Source organism: Plectropomus leopardus, chromosome 13, assembly GCF_026936395.1.
Source record: "Plectropomus leopardus strain MGB_pleo_1.0 chromosome 13, ASM2693639v1, whole genome shotgun sequence".
Lineage (NCBI taxonomy): Eukaryota > Metazoa > Chordata > Actinopteri > Perciformes > Serranidae > Plectropomus > Plectropomus leopardus.
Window position 1 is genome coordinate 1,110,791 of NC_142188.1, and position 18,267 is coordinate 1,129,057.

Below are 18,267 nucleotides of genomic sequence, written 5' to 3' on the forward strand. Positions count from 1 at the left end.
AATATTTAAGTCCTTCACGTCAGTAAAATATACAATATCACCCAAAACCTCCAACGTCCTGTCAGTAAAGGCGAAATGAAAAAAAAAACAATAATCACTGTGCATGATGAAGCATGTTTGAAATTCAGAAGTAACGCCAATGAAAAAGATTTTAATGACTAGACACATAAAATAAAGTCCTGTTAGCCATTTTGGTGGAGAAAAGAGAATTTATTGATTATATTTCTTTCTTTTTATTTTATTTTCTTTTATTTTTTTTACTTTATTTTTTAGCACCTCTCTTCCCCTTTTCATGCTTACTCTGTCCTGTAAATGAAGGCAAAAAGGCAAAAAACCCTAAATAATATTCATGCGTGTTGTGCATATTGAAGCATGTCTGAAAATCAGAAGTATAAGTTTTATTTTAACACGATTAATTTGTTTTAATGACCAAACACATTTAAGGCAGTTCTGTTTCTCATTTTGTCAAATTTTGTAAAGTTTGAATTCAATCTAGTCCGCCTCCTGAATCAGAATATAAAACTGAATGTTGTGTGAGTGTTTTGCAGATGTGTGTGTGTGTATGTGTGTGTATGTGTGTGTGTGTATGTGTGTGTGTGTGTGTGTGTGTGTGTGTGTGTGTGTGTCTCCAGGTGAGATTTTTTCTTTTTTCTGAAAAGCAGCCACTCAGATTCATATAAGAGTTCAGATTTATTCGTTCTTCTCTACAGAAGAAAATATTTACCAAAATCTCTAAAACAGAAAATAACAATACAGAGAAACAGACACTTTTAATATTTACACGACGTCTGTTTGTCTCGACGGACGAGGAAAGACGGAGAGGAGAGATGGGAGGCGAGTCACATGAAGACGTCACGATAAAAACACAGAAAAAAAATCATATTTCTCTCAGAAATGAACCAGTAACACTGAAAACCCAGATCTTCACATTTTACTCTCCTGTGATGTAATAAAGCGTCAAAAAGCTCACAAAAGGAGGACTGAAACTGACAAAATCAAAAATCATTTAATCAATAAATAAATGTGTCAATAAATAAATGAAAATACCAAAAATGACAATATTTATTTAATTTCCCATTTATTTTTTCCCTTTTTATCAAGTTATTCATTTTCATATTTATTTGCCTTTTTATTTATGTATTATTTTCCCTACATACCTGCCCCTTAATTTATGTCCTGTTGGTTGATTGACATCAGAGCGTTCGTGTATTTAGTGACACATTTATTGATTAATTGATTTTTGATTTTGTCAGTTTTAGTCCTCTGTATACACACATACGCATTAAGTGTAAAATGATTTCTGTCTGCAGGGGAAAAAGCTAAAAAGTGATGTTGTGGTTGTGTGTCTCCCTCTGCTGGAGGCAGAAACTGAGTGTGAAGTGCTGCATGTGTGATGAGCTGCAGTTATTACAATTTTTTAAAATCAATGCTTTGTTTTAAATTGTATACATAATAATCATGCTCTTTTTTAAAAAATGTTTGCAATAATTGTTAAATTATATTTTTTATCTAAAAACAGTCCAATTAAAACATATTATTTTAATCATTTTTTTACTCATGTTTACATGTTTATTGCAATTTTAAACATTTATGCTTTCTTTTAAGTAATAATTATGTTTTTTAGCATAATATTTAAGCTTTTTTAAAAAAATAAATTATGGCTGATACTGAAAACTGTTCAAAAAAAGAAGAAAAAGAAAAAAGATTAAAAAAGAAAAAAATTATGTGTGAGAGCATGAGGGCTGAAAATATCGCTATATTATATCATGATCATATAACTTCTTTAATTTTTTAGGTTATTTGTGTAACTCTACATTTTTTATACGGCCCCATTAAAAACATATTATTTTAATAACTTTTAAATGGCTTTTTTCTCACAAAGAAAAAGAAAAAAAGACACTTTGAGAAAAAAATTTGTCAGTGACGGAGGGAAACTTTTCCATTCATTCCAAGTTTATCATTTAGTGCGTCTAAAATACACATCAGCTACTTTCAAAAACTATAATACACCAAGTACTTGGAAAGAAGTGCTACACATTACTTTTAATACAAGAATCCGACAGTTTGATACTGCAAATATTCTTTTTTTGTGGAATAATCAACTCGTACTTTTAGATATTAAATGCTCTCATTAATTTATTTGAAGTACTTTGTACAATTTATTTAAAGTCAGTTTTCCAAATTCCAGTGAGCTGATTCTCTGGGTTTGTTTTTGAGAAAAAAAATACAGATGCTGCTGTAGTTAAAAAAAAGTTTCGTAACTTGCTGTGAATGTGACAGTAAAGTTACTCCAGAAATAGTTTTATCGATTACATTTTTTTCTCTTTCATGGCACTGCATCAATCCCTCTGTTCCTTTTTTTAATAACTCGACTCTTCTGTGTTTTAGTTTTGGATTTCATAACAATTGTTGTAGTTTTTCTAATTCGTAAAAAGCTCATTCTGGGGGTTTGTTGTTGGTGGGTTTTTACAAAATCCTGCAGGGCTGAAAAAAAAAAAGATTTTATTGTAGTTTAAAATAAAAAAAAAGTTTCACAACAAACTATGAGTGTAAGACTTCACAACAGTTCTCCAACAGTTTGGAAGAGTTTTTCTGATTCGTTACTGAACGCGACGCTGATCACTGGAACAACAAAAACACGTCCTGTTGTTATTTCAGAGACGATCAGACCGACGATCTCTTCACGGCTACATGTTGGAGCGAACAGTCGGCGTCCCATCAGGCACATTTTAACTTTTTGATCTGCTTCTACAGGAAGGAACGATAGTTCGGTTTCCATCTCAGATCTGATCGAAACTGAAGCGATATTCTGGAAATGTGGATAAAACACAATAACGAGATGACTGATGGCTGATGTCACCTCGAAAAGCTAAAATTGGAGTTTTGCTCTTGAAATACCACCTCATGTGAGCGGGAAAACTTTTTTTTTTCACGATAAATAAGATTTTTTCAAAATTGACGTGTTTCCATTATTTTATATTATATCATTTTATCATATTATTACAATACGATAGATGATGTTACATACACAGAGGCTTCATTATTTACCGCTGACACTGCCGGTTTATGCTTTTAATCAACATGTCGGACATTAAACTGTGGTTCAGCTGAAGTTAAAGTTTGGCAACTAAAACCTCTCGATTGAGGCGCAAAAGAGGAAGATTTTGACCAAGACGGGACCAGAAGCTCCTCTGCACCGTGTGTGACGCCTGATGAAGGATCTCCAGAAATGCACCGACCAAGAAATTATTAAAAGGTTAGAAGATTACCTGAAAAATAGTAAAAAATAAAACAAATAAAATAAATAGATACATTGAAATAAATAAATAAACAAACAAACACTTAATTAATGAAATGAATTAATAAGTAAATAAATAAATGTTAAAAAAAATTAAAGTAAAAAAAATAAATTTTAAAAATTGTAAATAAATGAATGAACAAATAAAATAAATAAATTAACGAAACAAAATAAATAAATTAACGAAACAAAATAAATTTAAAAAAACAGCAAATAATGAAAACATGAACTAATAAGTAAGTAGGTAAATAAATAAATACAAAATAAAAACGAAAGTAAAAAAATAATACATAAATACATAAATGATGGAAGGAATAAATAAATAATGTCAAAATAAAAAAAACAAGAACATGAACATGAAAAAAAGTATTTCTGTAAATGCCTCCCTTGCTTTTTTAGAAATACACAGTAAAAATATACTATTTGTTGTAATATAAAAAGTTAGTTTCCGGGCTGCCTTAACTTTTTAATTTGAAAGGTACAGAAGACCTAAACTTGTCCTCTCAGACTCTTTCAGCTGTATGATTTAAAGCGGCCTGGACACTAACTTTGTATTTTTAACTTAAAACAAAAACTTTATTTTTACAGTGTCATTTTTTTAAATCTAGCAGTTTGCGTGAAACTGTTTTGCCGAGTTGCTCGTTGACTTTTTTTGTTTTCCTGTTTTTGGAAGAAACTGAACCAAAGTGCTCAGGAACGGCGACTAAAAGCACCACCAGAAACGTGATGTCGATGCAGTTTTCAAAGGGTTTATCAAGAGAAGAAGAATTTCTGATGACAAAAACAGTTTACATGTTGATGTCTCTGACTGTGAACATTAACAAACTAAGTCTGGTGATTGCTGTTTTAGCTTTTATAGTCCCCTAAGTTCTGCACGTTAACGAAGAGGAAACTTCACTTTAGTGCAACAAAAACCTCCAGACAAATGACTTCTGAGTGAGACACAGAGACGGAGACGGAGACAGAAGCGTCCGTCTCTGCGGTAAACAGTGAGTTCAGGTCTACAGTTTAATGTGTTGATTCTTCTGTTGCATCGTGGCGTCCTCGTCAGGAGGACGGCTGCGAGCTACAGTTTGCTGCTGGGGTCCATTACACAATAAAATATCCGTAATATACAAAAATCCATAATGTACAAAGTAAAAGCAGAGCCCTTGATAGACAGAGTTGTGACAATTTGTACGACAGTGGACGAGTTTCCTGTCTGCTGAAGACAGACGACAACCACGTCTGTGACGTCCTCAAGTCAGGGACGCTCACCCCGCTCTGCTCAGGGGCCGCTTTTCAAAATGACCGGGGGCCAGGGGCCACCGCAGCAGACCCGCACATGATTCTAGGATTTGAGGACATTTCAAGGATTTTAGGACATTTCAAGGATTCTGGGACCGTTCTAGGTTTTTAGGGTTTTTCTAGGATTTTAGGACATTTCTAGAATTTTAGGACACTTCTCGGATTTTAGGGCGTTTCTACTTTAGGATATTTTTAGGACTTTAGGACATTTCTAGGATTTTGGGACCTTTCTAGGTTTTTAGGATTTTAGCACATTTCTAAGATTTTGTGCTTTTTGTAGGATTTTAGGACTTTTGTAGAATATTTCTCGGACTTACGGATGCTTCTGTGATTTTAGGACATTTCTAGGGTTTAGGGGCAATCCTAAGATTTAAGGACATTTCCGGGTTTTTCGGATGCTTCTCTTAGATTATAAGACATTTCTAAGATTTTAGGATGGGTGTGGGGGATCCTCTGCTGGCATTTATTTTGACGCTGTTTTATGCCCTCTGGCACCTTATGGATACTAAAAGTACACTTTATTTTTATTTTTGTTGTGAATTATGAAATATTTGGGGGTCCAGAGTCGGCCTGCAGGGCTGTCCGTCGATCCGTCACAGTGCCTTTAACTGCCGCGCTGATGATCCACCGTTTTCTGTTCGTAAGTTAACTAATTAGTTTTTATGATTTCAAAAAGTCCTTTTACACACGACCTCACTGCTCTGAGCGTTCAGCGTTCATACGACACGCGTGACGCAGTTTAAACAGACGGGGGGGGGGGGTCACTCTCTAACTGTGCACCTTAAACTACTCGAACTACCACTCTGACGTCTTTAGAGACGCTTTCTGTCCTCTACGGCGTGATGAATACGCAACTCAAACATGACATTCAGGAGAGAATAACAGTCAAAACGTGGTGAAAACTGAACCAGACGATGGTGTTATTATGGGATGGAGGAGAGTCTTTGTCCGAGGGAGCGTCACCATGACGACAGACCTTTTTACAGTTCAGTCAAGTGGGATTTGTCCGGAGAGAAAGTGTCGTCAAACTGCTGAAAACTGGATCCGTCTCAGTCCGCTGAGAAGCCTCGCCGGGAGTTTCCGACCGCGTGTTTCCAAATGTTTTTTTCCGACTGTGTGTTTCCGGATGTGTGTTTCCGAATGTTTCTTTCCGACCGTGTGTTTTCAGCTGTGTGTGTTTTTCGGCTGTGTGTTTTCGGCTGTTGTTTTTGGCTGTTGTTTTCGGCTGTTGTTTTCGGCTGTGTGTTTTCCGGCTGTTGTCTTCGGCTGTTGTTTTCGGCTGTGTGTTTTCCGGCTGTTGTCTTCGGCTGTTGTTTTCGGCTGTGTGTTTTCCGGCTGTTGTCTTCGGCTGTTGTTTTCGGCTGTTGTTTTCGGCTGTGTGTTTTCCGGCTGTTGTTTTCGGCTGTTGTTTTCGGCTGTGTGTTTTCCGGCTGTTGTCTTCGGCTGTTGTTTTCGGCTGTGTGCGTCTCATCCGTGTTCACGGTTTGGTGTCACAGCTGCTCCTGACAGCGTCTTTTTGCCCCAAATCACAAGTGTTTGTGTGATTCAGTCGGGGACGACCGACGGCGCAGGTGAAAGAAACAGATTAATCGTCCTACGAGATCTGGTTGGCGCCCGGCTGCTGGGAAGCGCCGTCGCCGTCTCCCCGCTCTGATTGGTGTTTATAAACGTCACATGGCATGAGGGGGAGGGGCTGCTCCGCCAACACGGACTCGTAGGGGGGCGCCGCCTCCAGCGGGAAGGAGATGGATGCGATGTGCTCGTGCTCCTGTAGTCCCAGCGGGTAGTGGGAGGGGGAGAACCAGGCGCCGCTGGCCGAGGTCTCTCCGCAGTACGGCGAAGGATCCAGACCGGAGTGCTCGGGCTGCTCCTCCTGCTCCGCCCCTCTCTGACACGGGTCCAACAGGGAGTACGGAGGAGGGTCATCTGTCGGGATGTAGATCTGAGTCGAACCTGGTCCAACACACTCATCGTAACTATGGAGACAGGAACAAAAAGGCAAAGTCAGAACTGCGGTCGAAATCATTTTGTTCCCTCTGGCTCGAATGTTGGCGTGCAGCTCAGGCAGCACGAGCAAACGTTGGTATTTCACTTTTCTGCAAACCAGGAATCTGTTACGTTTCATTCTGGGGTCGGGCGATAAATCATTTTCATCGATTTGATGTATATTTGTGGTTTAGGAAGATTTAAAAATGAAAATCTACATTTTGTCTTTAACCTCCTCCGCTGCTCTCTCTGAGCTTCTGTAGTTCACGCTGGGAGGCGGCAGTATTAAAGCTGTATGGAAAAAGCAAAAGTTCAGCTCTTTTTTATTCCAAAGTCCTCAAAACCCACATCTTTGCATGAGACTGGTGAAGATCGAAAGCCACCAAACCACAAATCACCATTTTATGATCCCAGCGTGTCTCGTAAAGATGCCGCAGGGTGCCTCCGGGGTCGATATCGCACACAGAAATATGTGACAGAGTGTGTGTAAATGAGAGCGAGCTGCACACCAGCTGACACGAAAAAACAGTCAAAACTCGCCCAACGAATTCCTGAAGACGTCTCTGCTTTTCTTGTATAGATGTTCACACGGCTGATTACGTTTACGGCAGATTTCAGCCGTGTGTAAACAGAGAGGAGATCAACAGACTACACTTTGGAGAGTTTATTTGCTTTAAACCAGTTGACTGAAATGCACCTAATTCACATTTTAAACCTTTTAAAAGGTTTAAAGAATCTTCGTGTATCATGGCGATAACACCGCAAATCAGTTCAACTTAATGTCAATTTTTTGGGTAAAATTGCTGTTAAAAAGCTTCACGTTCACCATCAACATGAAAGCGAGTGCCGACAAAGGCAGCAGTCTCCTCCTGCTCTCTGCGCACACACACACGCACACACACGCACACACGCAGCCTCCTTCTCGGCGTTTTGACAGAGCGCCAGAACGCCGTTTCCCTGATGAACTCCTCCAGCAGCTCCAGAGGTCACAGCTCTGCCAGCATCCAGCATCCGCCCCCGAGCAGCCAGAGAGAGAAACCGATCAAATACAATCAAACTAAAGAGAAAACAGAATTATAAAAACTGTGTGTGTGTGTGTGTGTGTGTGTGTGTGTGTGTGTGTGTGATGGAGGAGGAAGCAGTAAATCAGTGTAACTGGATCAGCTCAGTGGTTAAAGTGGTGAACTGTGGCAGTCTGGTTCCTCGCTGCAGGTGTGTTTTACCTTTCCCTCTTTCTTTAGTTTTTTTCTTTTTGCACTTTCTCTGTCTCCAGCACTACCCTCTGTCACTGTATTAATGAGTGTGTGTGTGTGTGTGTGTGTGTGTATATATATATATATATATATATATATATATATTAAGCAGTAAGCATGCTAATAATTAAGCAATTTCACACCAGAGGGAGTGACGTTGTGCCCGTATATTATCACAGCTGTGATTCGGTCGTAGCCACGAGGCCACAGGCCTTTTTTTTTTTTTTAGAAAAAAGAAAAATTTCTGGTCATTTTCTCCGTCACGTTTTTCACTAATTTCTTGCAATTTGTCGACTATTTCTTGCCAAGTTGGTCATTGCCTTTCCCACTATGTTTTAAAAGAAATGAAACTAATTTTGCTTGTAAAAAGGCATCTGAGCAGCACAAGAAACCACATGTTGAACTCGGTTTTAAAGGGTTAAAAACCCCGACCCCTTCATCACTAGTATTCATGCTTTGAATTTGTGAGAAATGTAGAATTTAATTATTTTCTTCAGACGACTGAGCTGACTTTCAGCAGTTTCAAGAGTTTAACAGCTGCAGTGTTTCTGTGTATGTGACTCTTTGTTTTTTTAATGACAGTATCTATCTTTTTTTCTCACACACACACACACACACACACACACACACACACACACACACTCTCTCACTCACACACACACACACACACACACTCTCTCACTCTCACACACACACACACACACACACACACACACACACACTCTCTCACTCTCACACACACACACACTCTCTCACACACACACACACACACACACACACACACACTCCCTCACACCCTCGGGGTTAGCTACAGTGCAAAAACATTTACTCTGATTATTTTGTTTTGCTTCGGGACGCTGCTGTGAAGCACGTTGAGGTGAAAATTGGCGTCAGGGGAACGTGTGTGCGGGCTGTTTCCGAGGCGTCGTAACACTGAAAGTCTCTGCGTCTCTCAGGAGTCACGAGCTCCTCGGCTCCCTGTGTGTGTGTGTGTGTGTGTGTGTGTGTGTGAGATAGGTGTGGCTGAGGGAAAATAATTTCTCTCCTGAGAGACGTGATCTGAGAGTTACTCTTCTGTTTGTTTCTGAGATGCAGACGCGTCGTTTAAAAATGAGTCAGTTAAAGATGTTATTGCTCTGTGGCAGTTTCACGCTGCTGTCCAAAAAAAAATCTTTTACCAACAAGATTAAATTCTTATATTTCTTAACACTTATCGGTTTTCTCGTACTTTAACCCCTTAAAAGCTGCACAACATCTTGTGCTATTAAACCCCTGAAAAGTGAGAAAACTGGTTTGATTTCTTTCAGAAAAAAATGCAATGAGCAGCTTGACAAGAAATTTCCTGCATATTACAATAAATTAAAAAAGCTGACAAAAAAAGACCTAAAAATTCGTTTTAAAATACTGAAGAATTCTGGCCTATAAGAGTGTTTCCTTCGCAGTTTTGGTAAAAATGGCCTTTTGAATCACCTGAAATAAAACCTCATGCAGGCATGGAAACTTTTTTTGTGATAAACGGGAGTTTTTTTCTAAACTGATGTGTTTCTATTAAACACATTTTGTAAACGCAGTTTCAATTTGTGCAATTTTAGGGTTCATGGAAACCCACAGCAGCGCTCTGTTGAACTGCGATAAACATATTTTGGTCCCTTAAAACAGTGAATAATTGTGATAAATAATCGTGATCTTCGGACTGATTTAAATAATTATGACCATAACGGTGCAGAACCACCGTGAACATCAGCGATGACGTTTCGTCTCCACAGTGAACTGAAATCAGCCGCTTTGATTTAAAAATGTCATTTCTAGAAGACGGACTTTTATACCAACAGTCAGCGTTGTTTTTCTTCTAAAAACGCCACGACCTTTCCCAGAAATATAGCTTCAGCGTTTTCATCCTCACTGATATTTGTCATGACGGAGGAGGCGGAGTCAGAGCGGTCCTGAGACGGGGAGGACCTCTGGCATGTTGTCACGCTCTGGTTGTGACGCTCTACAGAGCTGGACGGAGGTCAGCTGGAGCCTCAGAGAGCATATGGTCTGTGTGTGTGTGTGTCTGTGTGTGTGTGTGTGTGTGTGTGTGTGTCTGTGTGTGTGTCTGTGTGTGCGTGCGTGCGTGCGTGCGTGCGTGCATGCGTGTGTGTGGCTGCCATGTTTCTGCTCGTTTCCACTGAGAGCTGCTGACCTGCAGAGTCACACAGACATGTAGCTGCTGCCCTCACAGGTGTGTGTGTGTGTGTGTGTGTGTGTGTGTGTGTGTGTGTGTGTGTGTGTGTATTATATTTCTCATCCCCCCACCCGCACACACGTGCACCAAAAGAATAAAGTGATTCAATGCAAATCTTTATTTGCAAAAATAAATAGATCAATGATTATCAGTTTTGGGTTTTTCCATCTTATTCTCTTTGCTTTATTCTGTATAAAGATAAATATTTTTTCTTTATCTTTCCACCTTTTTGTGTCACCAAGTTTGTCAAATACACACAAAAATATTAATTATTGCAAGTGCACTGAAATATTTCTGATAAATGTCTCTTTTAAACATTGAAACTTTAAACATAAGCTTAGGCTGGTGCCTGTCGGCACTTTTACGTTTCTCAGACAAAGTGTTTCATTTATAAAACAACAGTGATGATCGCAGAAACAACAGATTCAGAAAGCACTGACCAGCTCCCCCCGCGGGGGCGTGGACCCCAGGTTGGGAACCACTGGTTTAGAAGATCAGAGACTCTATCAGAGAGTTTAACGATTGTTTCTGACTTCCTGTCGTCGCTCTGCAGCTGCCACAGATCAGCTGATCCACTGTCAATTAATCGCTGATCGATGAATCGATCGCTAAGAATTTAATTGAACATGTTAACTGTGATCGATTCATGTGAAGTGCCGTCAGAACACATGCGACATACCTGTTTGTGTGTGTGTGTGCACGTGTGTGCATGAGCGTGTGTGTGTGTGTGTCTGTGTGTGTGTGAGCATGTGAGTGTGTGTGTGTCTGTGTGTGTGTGTGTGTCTGTGTGTGTGTCTGTGTGTGTGTGTGTGTGTGTGTGTGTGTGTGTGTGTGTGTGTGTGTGAGCATGTGAGTGTGTGTGTGTCTGTGTTAGAGCCAAGCTTCTCCCTGAGAGGAAGCAGAAGCTTTCAGTCTCCACAGGTGAGCAGCTGATCTGCGAGTGTGACTTCTTCTGGGAGACACTGTGTGTGTGTGTGTGTGTGTGTGTGTGTGTTTTTGTGTGTGTGTGTGTGTGTGTGTGTAAATGTGTGTGTCGGAAGTGTAACGTTCACATTCTCAGTAGGTGAGCTGTTGATCCGAGTTCTCTGAGTTTCCCTCAACCATCTGTGGCCCACACACACACACACACACACACACACACACACACTCACACACACTCTGCAGGATCATCACATGACTGAAATGACCTGCTTGTTGACCAAACAACGACTTGTCAGCACTATTATTAACAAAATGTGCATTTTGAATTTATGTGTGTGTCTGTTTGGATGCGTGTGTGTGTGTGTGTGTGTGTGTGTGTGTGTGTGACTGTCTAAAGCGCTCAGGTTCCTGCCAGAGCGCTGACGTAGCTCGTTAGTCCCCGTCCTCTCTGTCCTCACAGGCCGTATTTTAAAACCTTCGTAACCTCCTTCATGATAAACAGACTCTATATTGATGCTTTTTTATGCGCTCTGACGTCTAAATTTCCCTGCAAACCGAAACTGAATCAAGCTAAGTACATTTTGTCAGATTATTAGATGCAGGTTTTTTTAAAAATCATTATCAGGGACTGTTAGTTATTTATGACAGGGGAAGGAGGGGGGTCAAAAAAGGGGGAGGCTTCTCAGAAAATTCTTGAAGCACTTTTTGACTAATGGGAGGCATACAAACTTAAATGGCTGTATTTTGTGTTGATTTCACTGCTTATTTTTAAAGAAAAATGGCATTTTTCCTTTGGAATTTTTGGTGATTTTTTAAAAAAAAATTTTATTCTTTAAAACTTTTGTGTCTTTTTTTGTCTTTTTTTTTAAACATTTTTTTTTTTTACCAATTTTGCTCATTTCTTTTCCTTTCCTTTCCAAAAAGTGGTGATCTGAATTATGTCATTTTAAAAAAATGTGTTTTTGGTGATTATTTTTTTTTCTCTTAAGATTTTTGTCTTTTTTCTTTTAATTGTGATTTTTATAGAAAAGGGTTGGAAGGCTTTTATTTTATTTTAAAATTAAATTGATTTTTTTAAATAAAATATGCCATTTTGGGACATTTTTTTCTGTAAAGTTTTTTGCTGTTTTTTTGTTTTCTTTTTAAAGAAAACATTCCTTTGGGCCTGCCAAAATAAAAATCACCAACTGCAAATCAGAAATTGTTCCTGGGATGAAGAAAAAAATAAAAAAAATAAATATATATATATATATGTACACATATTACAATCTGAGGCTGTGTAGTCAACGTTGTGGGCTGAAGCCTCAGTCGCTCGTCCCTAATGACGCCGAGCTCTCGTGATGAGCTGCTGTGACGGCAGTTTTTACTCTGAGCGTCACTCACACACCTCAGCACACGCGAGCGCTGCTGAGCGGCTGTAATCCTCCGCCGATGCTGCATCTGACGGGATTACGCTCTTTTACAGGAGCTTCGGTTTAGTCCTCAGATCACGACTCGAGCGCGGACCTTCAGCTTCAGCCTCATAAATGTGAATTCAATCAGCGTGAATCGAGACTCGCGGATACCTGCTGTACCTGAGATAACATGAGAGACGAGTGAAGAAAAAAATCAATATCCGTCAGGTCAGATCCTGCAGAGACGCCGCTGACGGGCGTCTGTGTGGGGGCTGCTGGGAATTATCAGAGCCGAACCTCTGCGTTTATGCCTTTGATTATATTCTCCTCCATCGCAATACAAAATCAAACTATCAGAATAAAGTCTGGAGATATCGTGGCATCGTCTGCTCGGGGTCGACGGATTATCTGAGCCGATGTTTGCGATTTTGCAGATTATCTGTATCGGTGTTTTATTTATTGATCACCGATAAAATAGTTAATGAAAAAGAGTTTTCATTCGACCAGCAGCAGTGAAGTCGCAATAATCAAAACTTTGGGTCATAAAATAAATCTGATATATTGTTTGATTGATCAGTTTGATTATTAATGTTTGATATTTTTGACATAAAGAACTTTGAGGATATTTGTGTGAGAAAACTTTTTAGTAGGAATTAACTTTTAGCTTTATTTTCATTGATATTATTAATATTATAATATATATACATTTTTGATATTATCTCAGTGGGGTTTATTTCAAATTTTATGGCATGCATTCTGTGCAGTCTATGTTTATCCTGATTTTATTTGACTTTTACTAGTATTATCGTGGTTTTATTATTATAACTACTATTATTTTAAGCACTTTCCATAATCATTTAATTGGTAAGTTACCAATCAATACATCAATTGATCATTATTTTAAAAAAGAAATCAAAAGCTTATTTCAAATGATACCGAATGTGTTTTACCCTCAGAGCTCACAGCAACAAATTGCTTATATTTTGACAGCATTTCACAGCCCTGTTGATTAACCGATTAATTTCACGTTAGATTAACTTCTTAACGATAAATGAATCGATCATTGATTCATTGTAGGTGGCTCCGTGTGAGACGTGGCGGCTGCAGAGCGAACAGTCGTCAGAGTCAGGGATGAACTCTCCTTGAATAAACGAATGGAAAAGATAAAATACGATCCACCTCAGATCGATTCATTTGGGTTTAAGTGAAGGAAGGCAGAGCAGCACGCACGCACGCACGCACGCACACACGCACGCACACACACACACATACACACACACACACTGCAGGGGAGGGATGTATGTGAATTATTAAAGATGCCAATTAGACCAGCTGACATTTCGATCAAAAACACCATGACATTGGCCTTTAGCGAGCTCCCTCTTTCTCTCATTCTCTTTCTTACACACACACACACACACACACACACACACACACATTGGTGCACCTTCACAAAGGGCAGCAGAGGCAGCAGCGCTCCTTTATACCTGGATCACCACAGAGGGAGGGTCAGGTGGGCAGAGAGCAGCGGGGGACACGAGCTGAACGTCACTTACAGTTTCTTTAACCCTTTACTGACCGTTTGTCTCATTTTAGTCTCTTTTCTTCTTCCTGTTGAGATAACTGTGTGTGTGTTGATGCATGTGTCCTAAATGTAGTCCAGATTGTGTATTTGAGTGTAATCAGTGAATTTGCAGCTCAGCTCCTACAATAAGTCTAAAATACACTGTGGAAACTAAATAGTTACATTCAGACATTTTTGATCCCACAGCCATCAGAGCAGAAAAACAGGACTTGTATTATTTCTGGGTGTCATTCTGGGCTTTTGACTCTGAATTTGTCATTTTGACTATTTTCCACCTGATGAGGTCATTTTGACCATATTTGGCATATGGAGGAAATACATGCTATTTCCACTAGGTGACCTGTCACAGTCAATGTAGCTGCTGATCACTGACATATCCCAGACTGTCAGCAGCTACACTCACACACTGACATATCCCAGACTGTCAGCAGCTACACTCACACACTGACATATCCCAGACTGTTAGCAGCTACACTCACACACTGACATATCCCAGACTGTTAGCAGCTACACTCACACACTGACATATCCCAGACTGTCAGCAGCTACACTCACACACTGACATATCCCAGACTGTTAGCAGCTACACTCACACACTGACATATCCCAGACTGTCAGCAGCTACACTCACACACTGACATATCCCAGACTGTTAGCAGCTACACTCACACACTGACATATCCCAAGCGGTCATAGTGGATTTTATGCCTGAATATGTGAATGAAAGCTTTATTCTGTTAAATGATCGGCTTAGATTCATGTACTCACCGTGGCGGAGAGTCGGGGTACAGGCTGTTGACCTGAGACAAAGTCTCTCTGTATGAGTCAAAGTCCAAACCAGGAGGAAAGTCCTCTAAGCAGGTAGATCTCAGCTCTCCGACTGAACCTCCGTAAGAAAAACCGTCCAGACCTGCACAGAGACAGAGACAGAGACAGAGACAGAGACAGAGACACAATGCTGAAGATGTGTGAATCCTTTGAAACCAGTCATGAAGAAAAGGGCAATGAGCAGCTCGGCAAGAAATGTCTCATAAATTGCAAGAAATTAGTCAAAAGTGAAAAGAAAATGGCATGGATGTTTAATTTTTTTTTTTTTAAAGGATTTTTTTTTTTTAAATCTAGGGAAAAACGCAGAGAAAAAAAAATTATATTAACCATCTATTATTTTTTATTATTTATTATTATTATTATTATTATTATTATTACACACTTATTTATTTATTCATTAAACAAGTAAAAATGCAGTTTTGTAAGAAATGGTCCAAAAATTGCAAGAAATTAGTAGATTTAGAAAAAAACAATAGGGAAAAAAACTATTACTAAAACTTTTTAATGATCACAATTACATATTTAAAATTATGTAACAGAATTATTATAATTTTTTAACACTTACTCCAGGTCTTGTTTGCCTTGATGTTTGTTGTTTTTTTTAAAAAACTTTTTTTCTGTTATAAGATTTATTATTATTATTATTATTATTATTGCCTTTATTTTATTTCTTTTTTTGTCATTATTTTATTTGATTTATTTGATTTTTTTTGCTAATTTTCTGTTAATTTTCTTGTCCTTTTTACTAAATTCTTGCAGATTGTGGGTCATTTCTTCTGTGGGTGCTCGTTGAAAAAGCCAGTTTGTTTGAAATGTTTAATAATATTTAAATCTCTGGGGACGTGAGAATGATCCCAATCATCCGTCAGTTAGTCACCGAGCGGACAGGTGAGACGCAGACTGACCGTAGCTCGCCCGCAGGTGTGGGTTTCGGAGCCGGCTGTCTTTGCGCAGGCTGCCGACGATGATGGTGATGCAGGAGAGGAAGAGCACCAGACCTATAACAATCCCCGCCACCACCAGCGGAGACACCAGGAGCGACGCCTCCCCTCCCGACTCCCTCTCGCTGCGGCAGTCTGGGTACTCCCCATGGCTCTGGTTGGAGCTCACTGCAGGGAGACAGAGAGACAGCGTGCGTGTGTGAACATGCGTGTTCATAACAGGAAATAGCTTTGGGACGGACGTCAGAGACACTTTTTGGACTCTGAGGGGGACTGTGACATCTGATCTGAACAGAAAGGAGCACCCAAAGGGTTAAACTGAGGCCACAGTGAGCGGAGACTGTGAGAGCTGTTGCGAGCAAGAAAGCCTGCAAAACTTTATTCATACAGAACATTTCATTTTTAGAAAAGTGTGAGGAACAAGTTGCAAAAAAAAAGCTGTCAACTGACAGTACACGCGAATCAAATCTATTAAAACAAAAATAAAAATTCATAAAATAATAATTAAGATGAGGAATAAACCAATAAGAGATACAAAGATGTGACACATATTTAAAAATAAAATCAATAATAAAATTATATGATTTGTAGAGGATAATAAATATCAACTAAAATAATTAAAATAACATCAAAGTTCAAACCAATAAAAAATATAAGAATAAAATAAAACCAACCAGACTAGAATGTGCGGCTAATAGTGAATGTCTTTAACATAACATCACTTTTGTGCCCTTCCCCAATATTTAACCCTTTAAAATTGAACAAGTTGTGTCAAAATCTTTCATAAACGTAAAAAAAAAAAAATCAATGAGCCACTAAGTGAGAAATGTAAAAAGAAAAAAAATTTTAAATATTCAAAACAAAATAAGACTTTTTTCAGGTAAATTCCTTTTTTTAAAAAAAACTTTTTTTTTTGCCTTTTTGCAAATTTAACTGTTAATCTGTGAGCTGTTACACTCGACAATAAAACTACTAAATTAATCAATTACAATCCTGATTTATGGAGGATATTCAGTGACTTTTCCATAAACAAATCAATACAAATTAAAGATATTAATTAACAAATAAACCATTTATCAGTGTGTGTGTGTGTGTGTGTGTGTGTGTGTGTGTGTGTGTGTGTGTGTGTGTGTGTGCGCGCGCGCGCGTGTGCGTGTGCGTGTGCGCGTGTGCATGTGCATATGTGTGTGTGCGTGCAGCAGGGAGTCGTGTTACATAACTGCTGCGTTGCCCTGCACATCGTCCCCCCTCCGTCTCCTCTCTCCTCGTCTCTCCAGCTCTCTTTCCCGGAGGACTTATTCCATTTCAGTGTGTGACAGATAATTAGAGTATCACACACACACACACACACACACACACACACACACACACACGGTCTCTCAGTCAGCATCATCATTAGATTACGGCGTGATCTGCTCCTCTGCGTTTCTGTTTAGCGTCTCGTCTCTGTTTATTCTGTCCGTCCATCCTCTGTCCACTTCTCTGTCCGTCTCGCTGTCCATCACTCTGGATCTGTCTGTCCTCATCATGTCACGGCTCAGAGACCGTGACGCTCTGATTTATTGTTTTCTTTTTTCTTTCTGTGTCACTGAAATGTTGTGCTGTCGCTCTTTCGCCCTCTAAACTGTCTGTGAGGTAAAAAGGTAAAATCGCCTGCTCTCATACGCCGTCCTCCTCCGCGCGACGACACATTTATTTTGGACATTGTTTGGATCTAATATGGATCTACGTCAGGTCAAACCTTTAAAAAGATGAAGTTACACTGTAAAACAGCTCACAATCAACAATTAAACGAAATACATCAGAAATACATTTAAAAAAGTACACAGGGACAGAAAAATGCTGAGTCAGGCTGGGGCTGGGCCATAAAACGATAACGATATCGATATAACTTTTCTTCGATTGAAATTTGAGATGTAATTGATAGAATGTCAATAAAACGCATTCCAGCCATGTTCGCTCCGTCTCATTGTCCGCCAGTGACTCCGAATGTCCACCTGCTCTTAATCTCCGCCGATGTCTCTGCCGGTGTCTCCGAATGTCCACTCGCTCTCATTCGCTGCCGGTGTCTCCACCAATGTCTCTGCCGGTGTCTCTGATGTCCACTCGCTCTCATTCGCCGCAGGTGTCTTTGCCGGTGTCTCCAAATGTCCGCTCCTCTCTCATTCTCAGCTGGCGTCTCTGACTGTCCGCTTGCCGCCGGTGTCTCCGAATGTCCGCTCATTTCGCTGCCGGTGTCTCCACTGATGTCTCCGCTGGTGTCTCCGAATGTCTGCTCCGCTTTCTTTCTCTGGCGGTGTCTCTGCATGTGTCTCCGGAGAGACACAGGCAGAGGAGAACAGGTGGGGACTAAAGTTAAGGACTCAGTCTAAAGAAATTATACACAAAACGCTGCTGAAGTACACAAATGTGTGTTTTTACTGCAGATCTTATTGGGCGAAAAACTCCGGAGAAGTTCTGCATCTTTGTTATTTAGCAAAAACTTCCAAATGCACCAACATTGTCTTCAGCAGGTGCAACAAGTGCAGGACAAAGCTGTGAAGACAT

At 39.7% G+C, this 18,267-nt stretch overlaps 2 protein-coding genes across 2 annotated transcripts in view; one reads left to right on the plus strand and one right to left on the minus strand.

The window, feature by feature from the left end:
- The window catches only part of LOC121954671 (uncharacterized), a 212,105-nt gene that overhangs the window by 4,219 nt on the left and 189,619 nt on the right, over positions 1 to 18,267 (plus strand). The window lies entirely within an intron of this gene.
- bean1 (brain expressed, associated with NEDD4, 1) overlaps positions 678 to 18,267 on the minus strand; it is a 42,740-nt gene continuing 25,150 nt past the window's right edge. Inside the window, exons 3-5 of the mRNA XM_088086731.1 lie at positions 15,685 to 15,888; positions 14,720 to 14,861; positions 678 to 6,561 (exon numbers count right to left, since the gene is read on the minus strand). Coding sequence (XP_087942857.1) covers positions 6,180 to 6,561; positions 14,720 to 14,861; positions 15,685 to 15,888 — 728 coding nt within the window. The 3' untranslated portion in view covers positions 678 to 6,179. The remainder of the gene's footprint in view (positions 6,562 to 14,719; positions 14,862 to 15,684; positions 15,889 to 18,267) is intronic.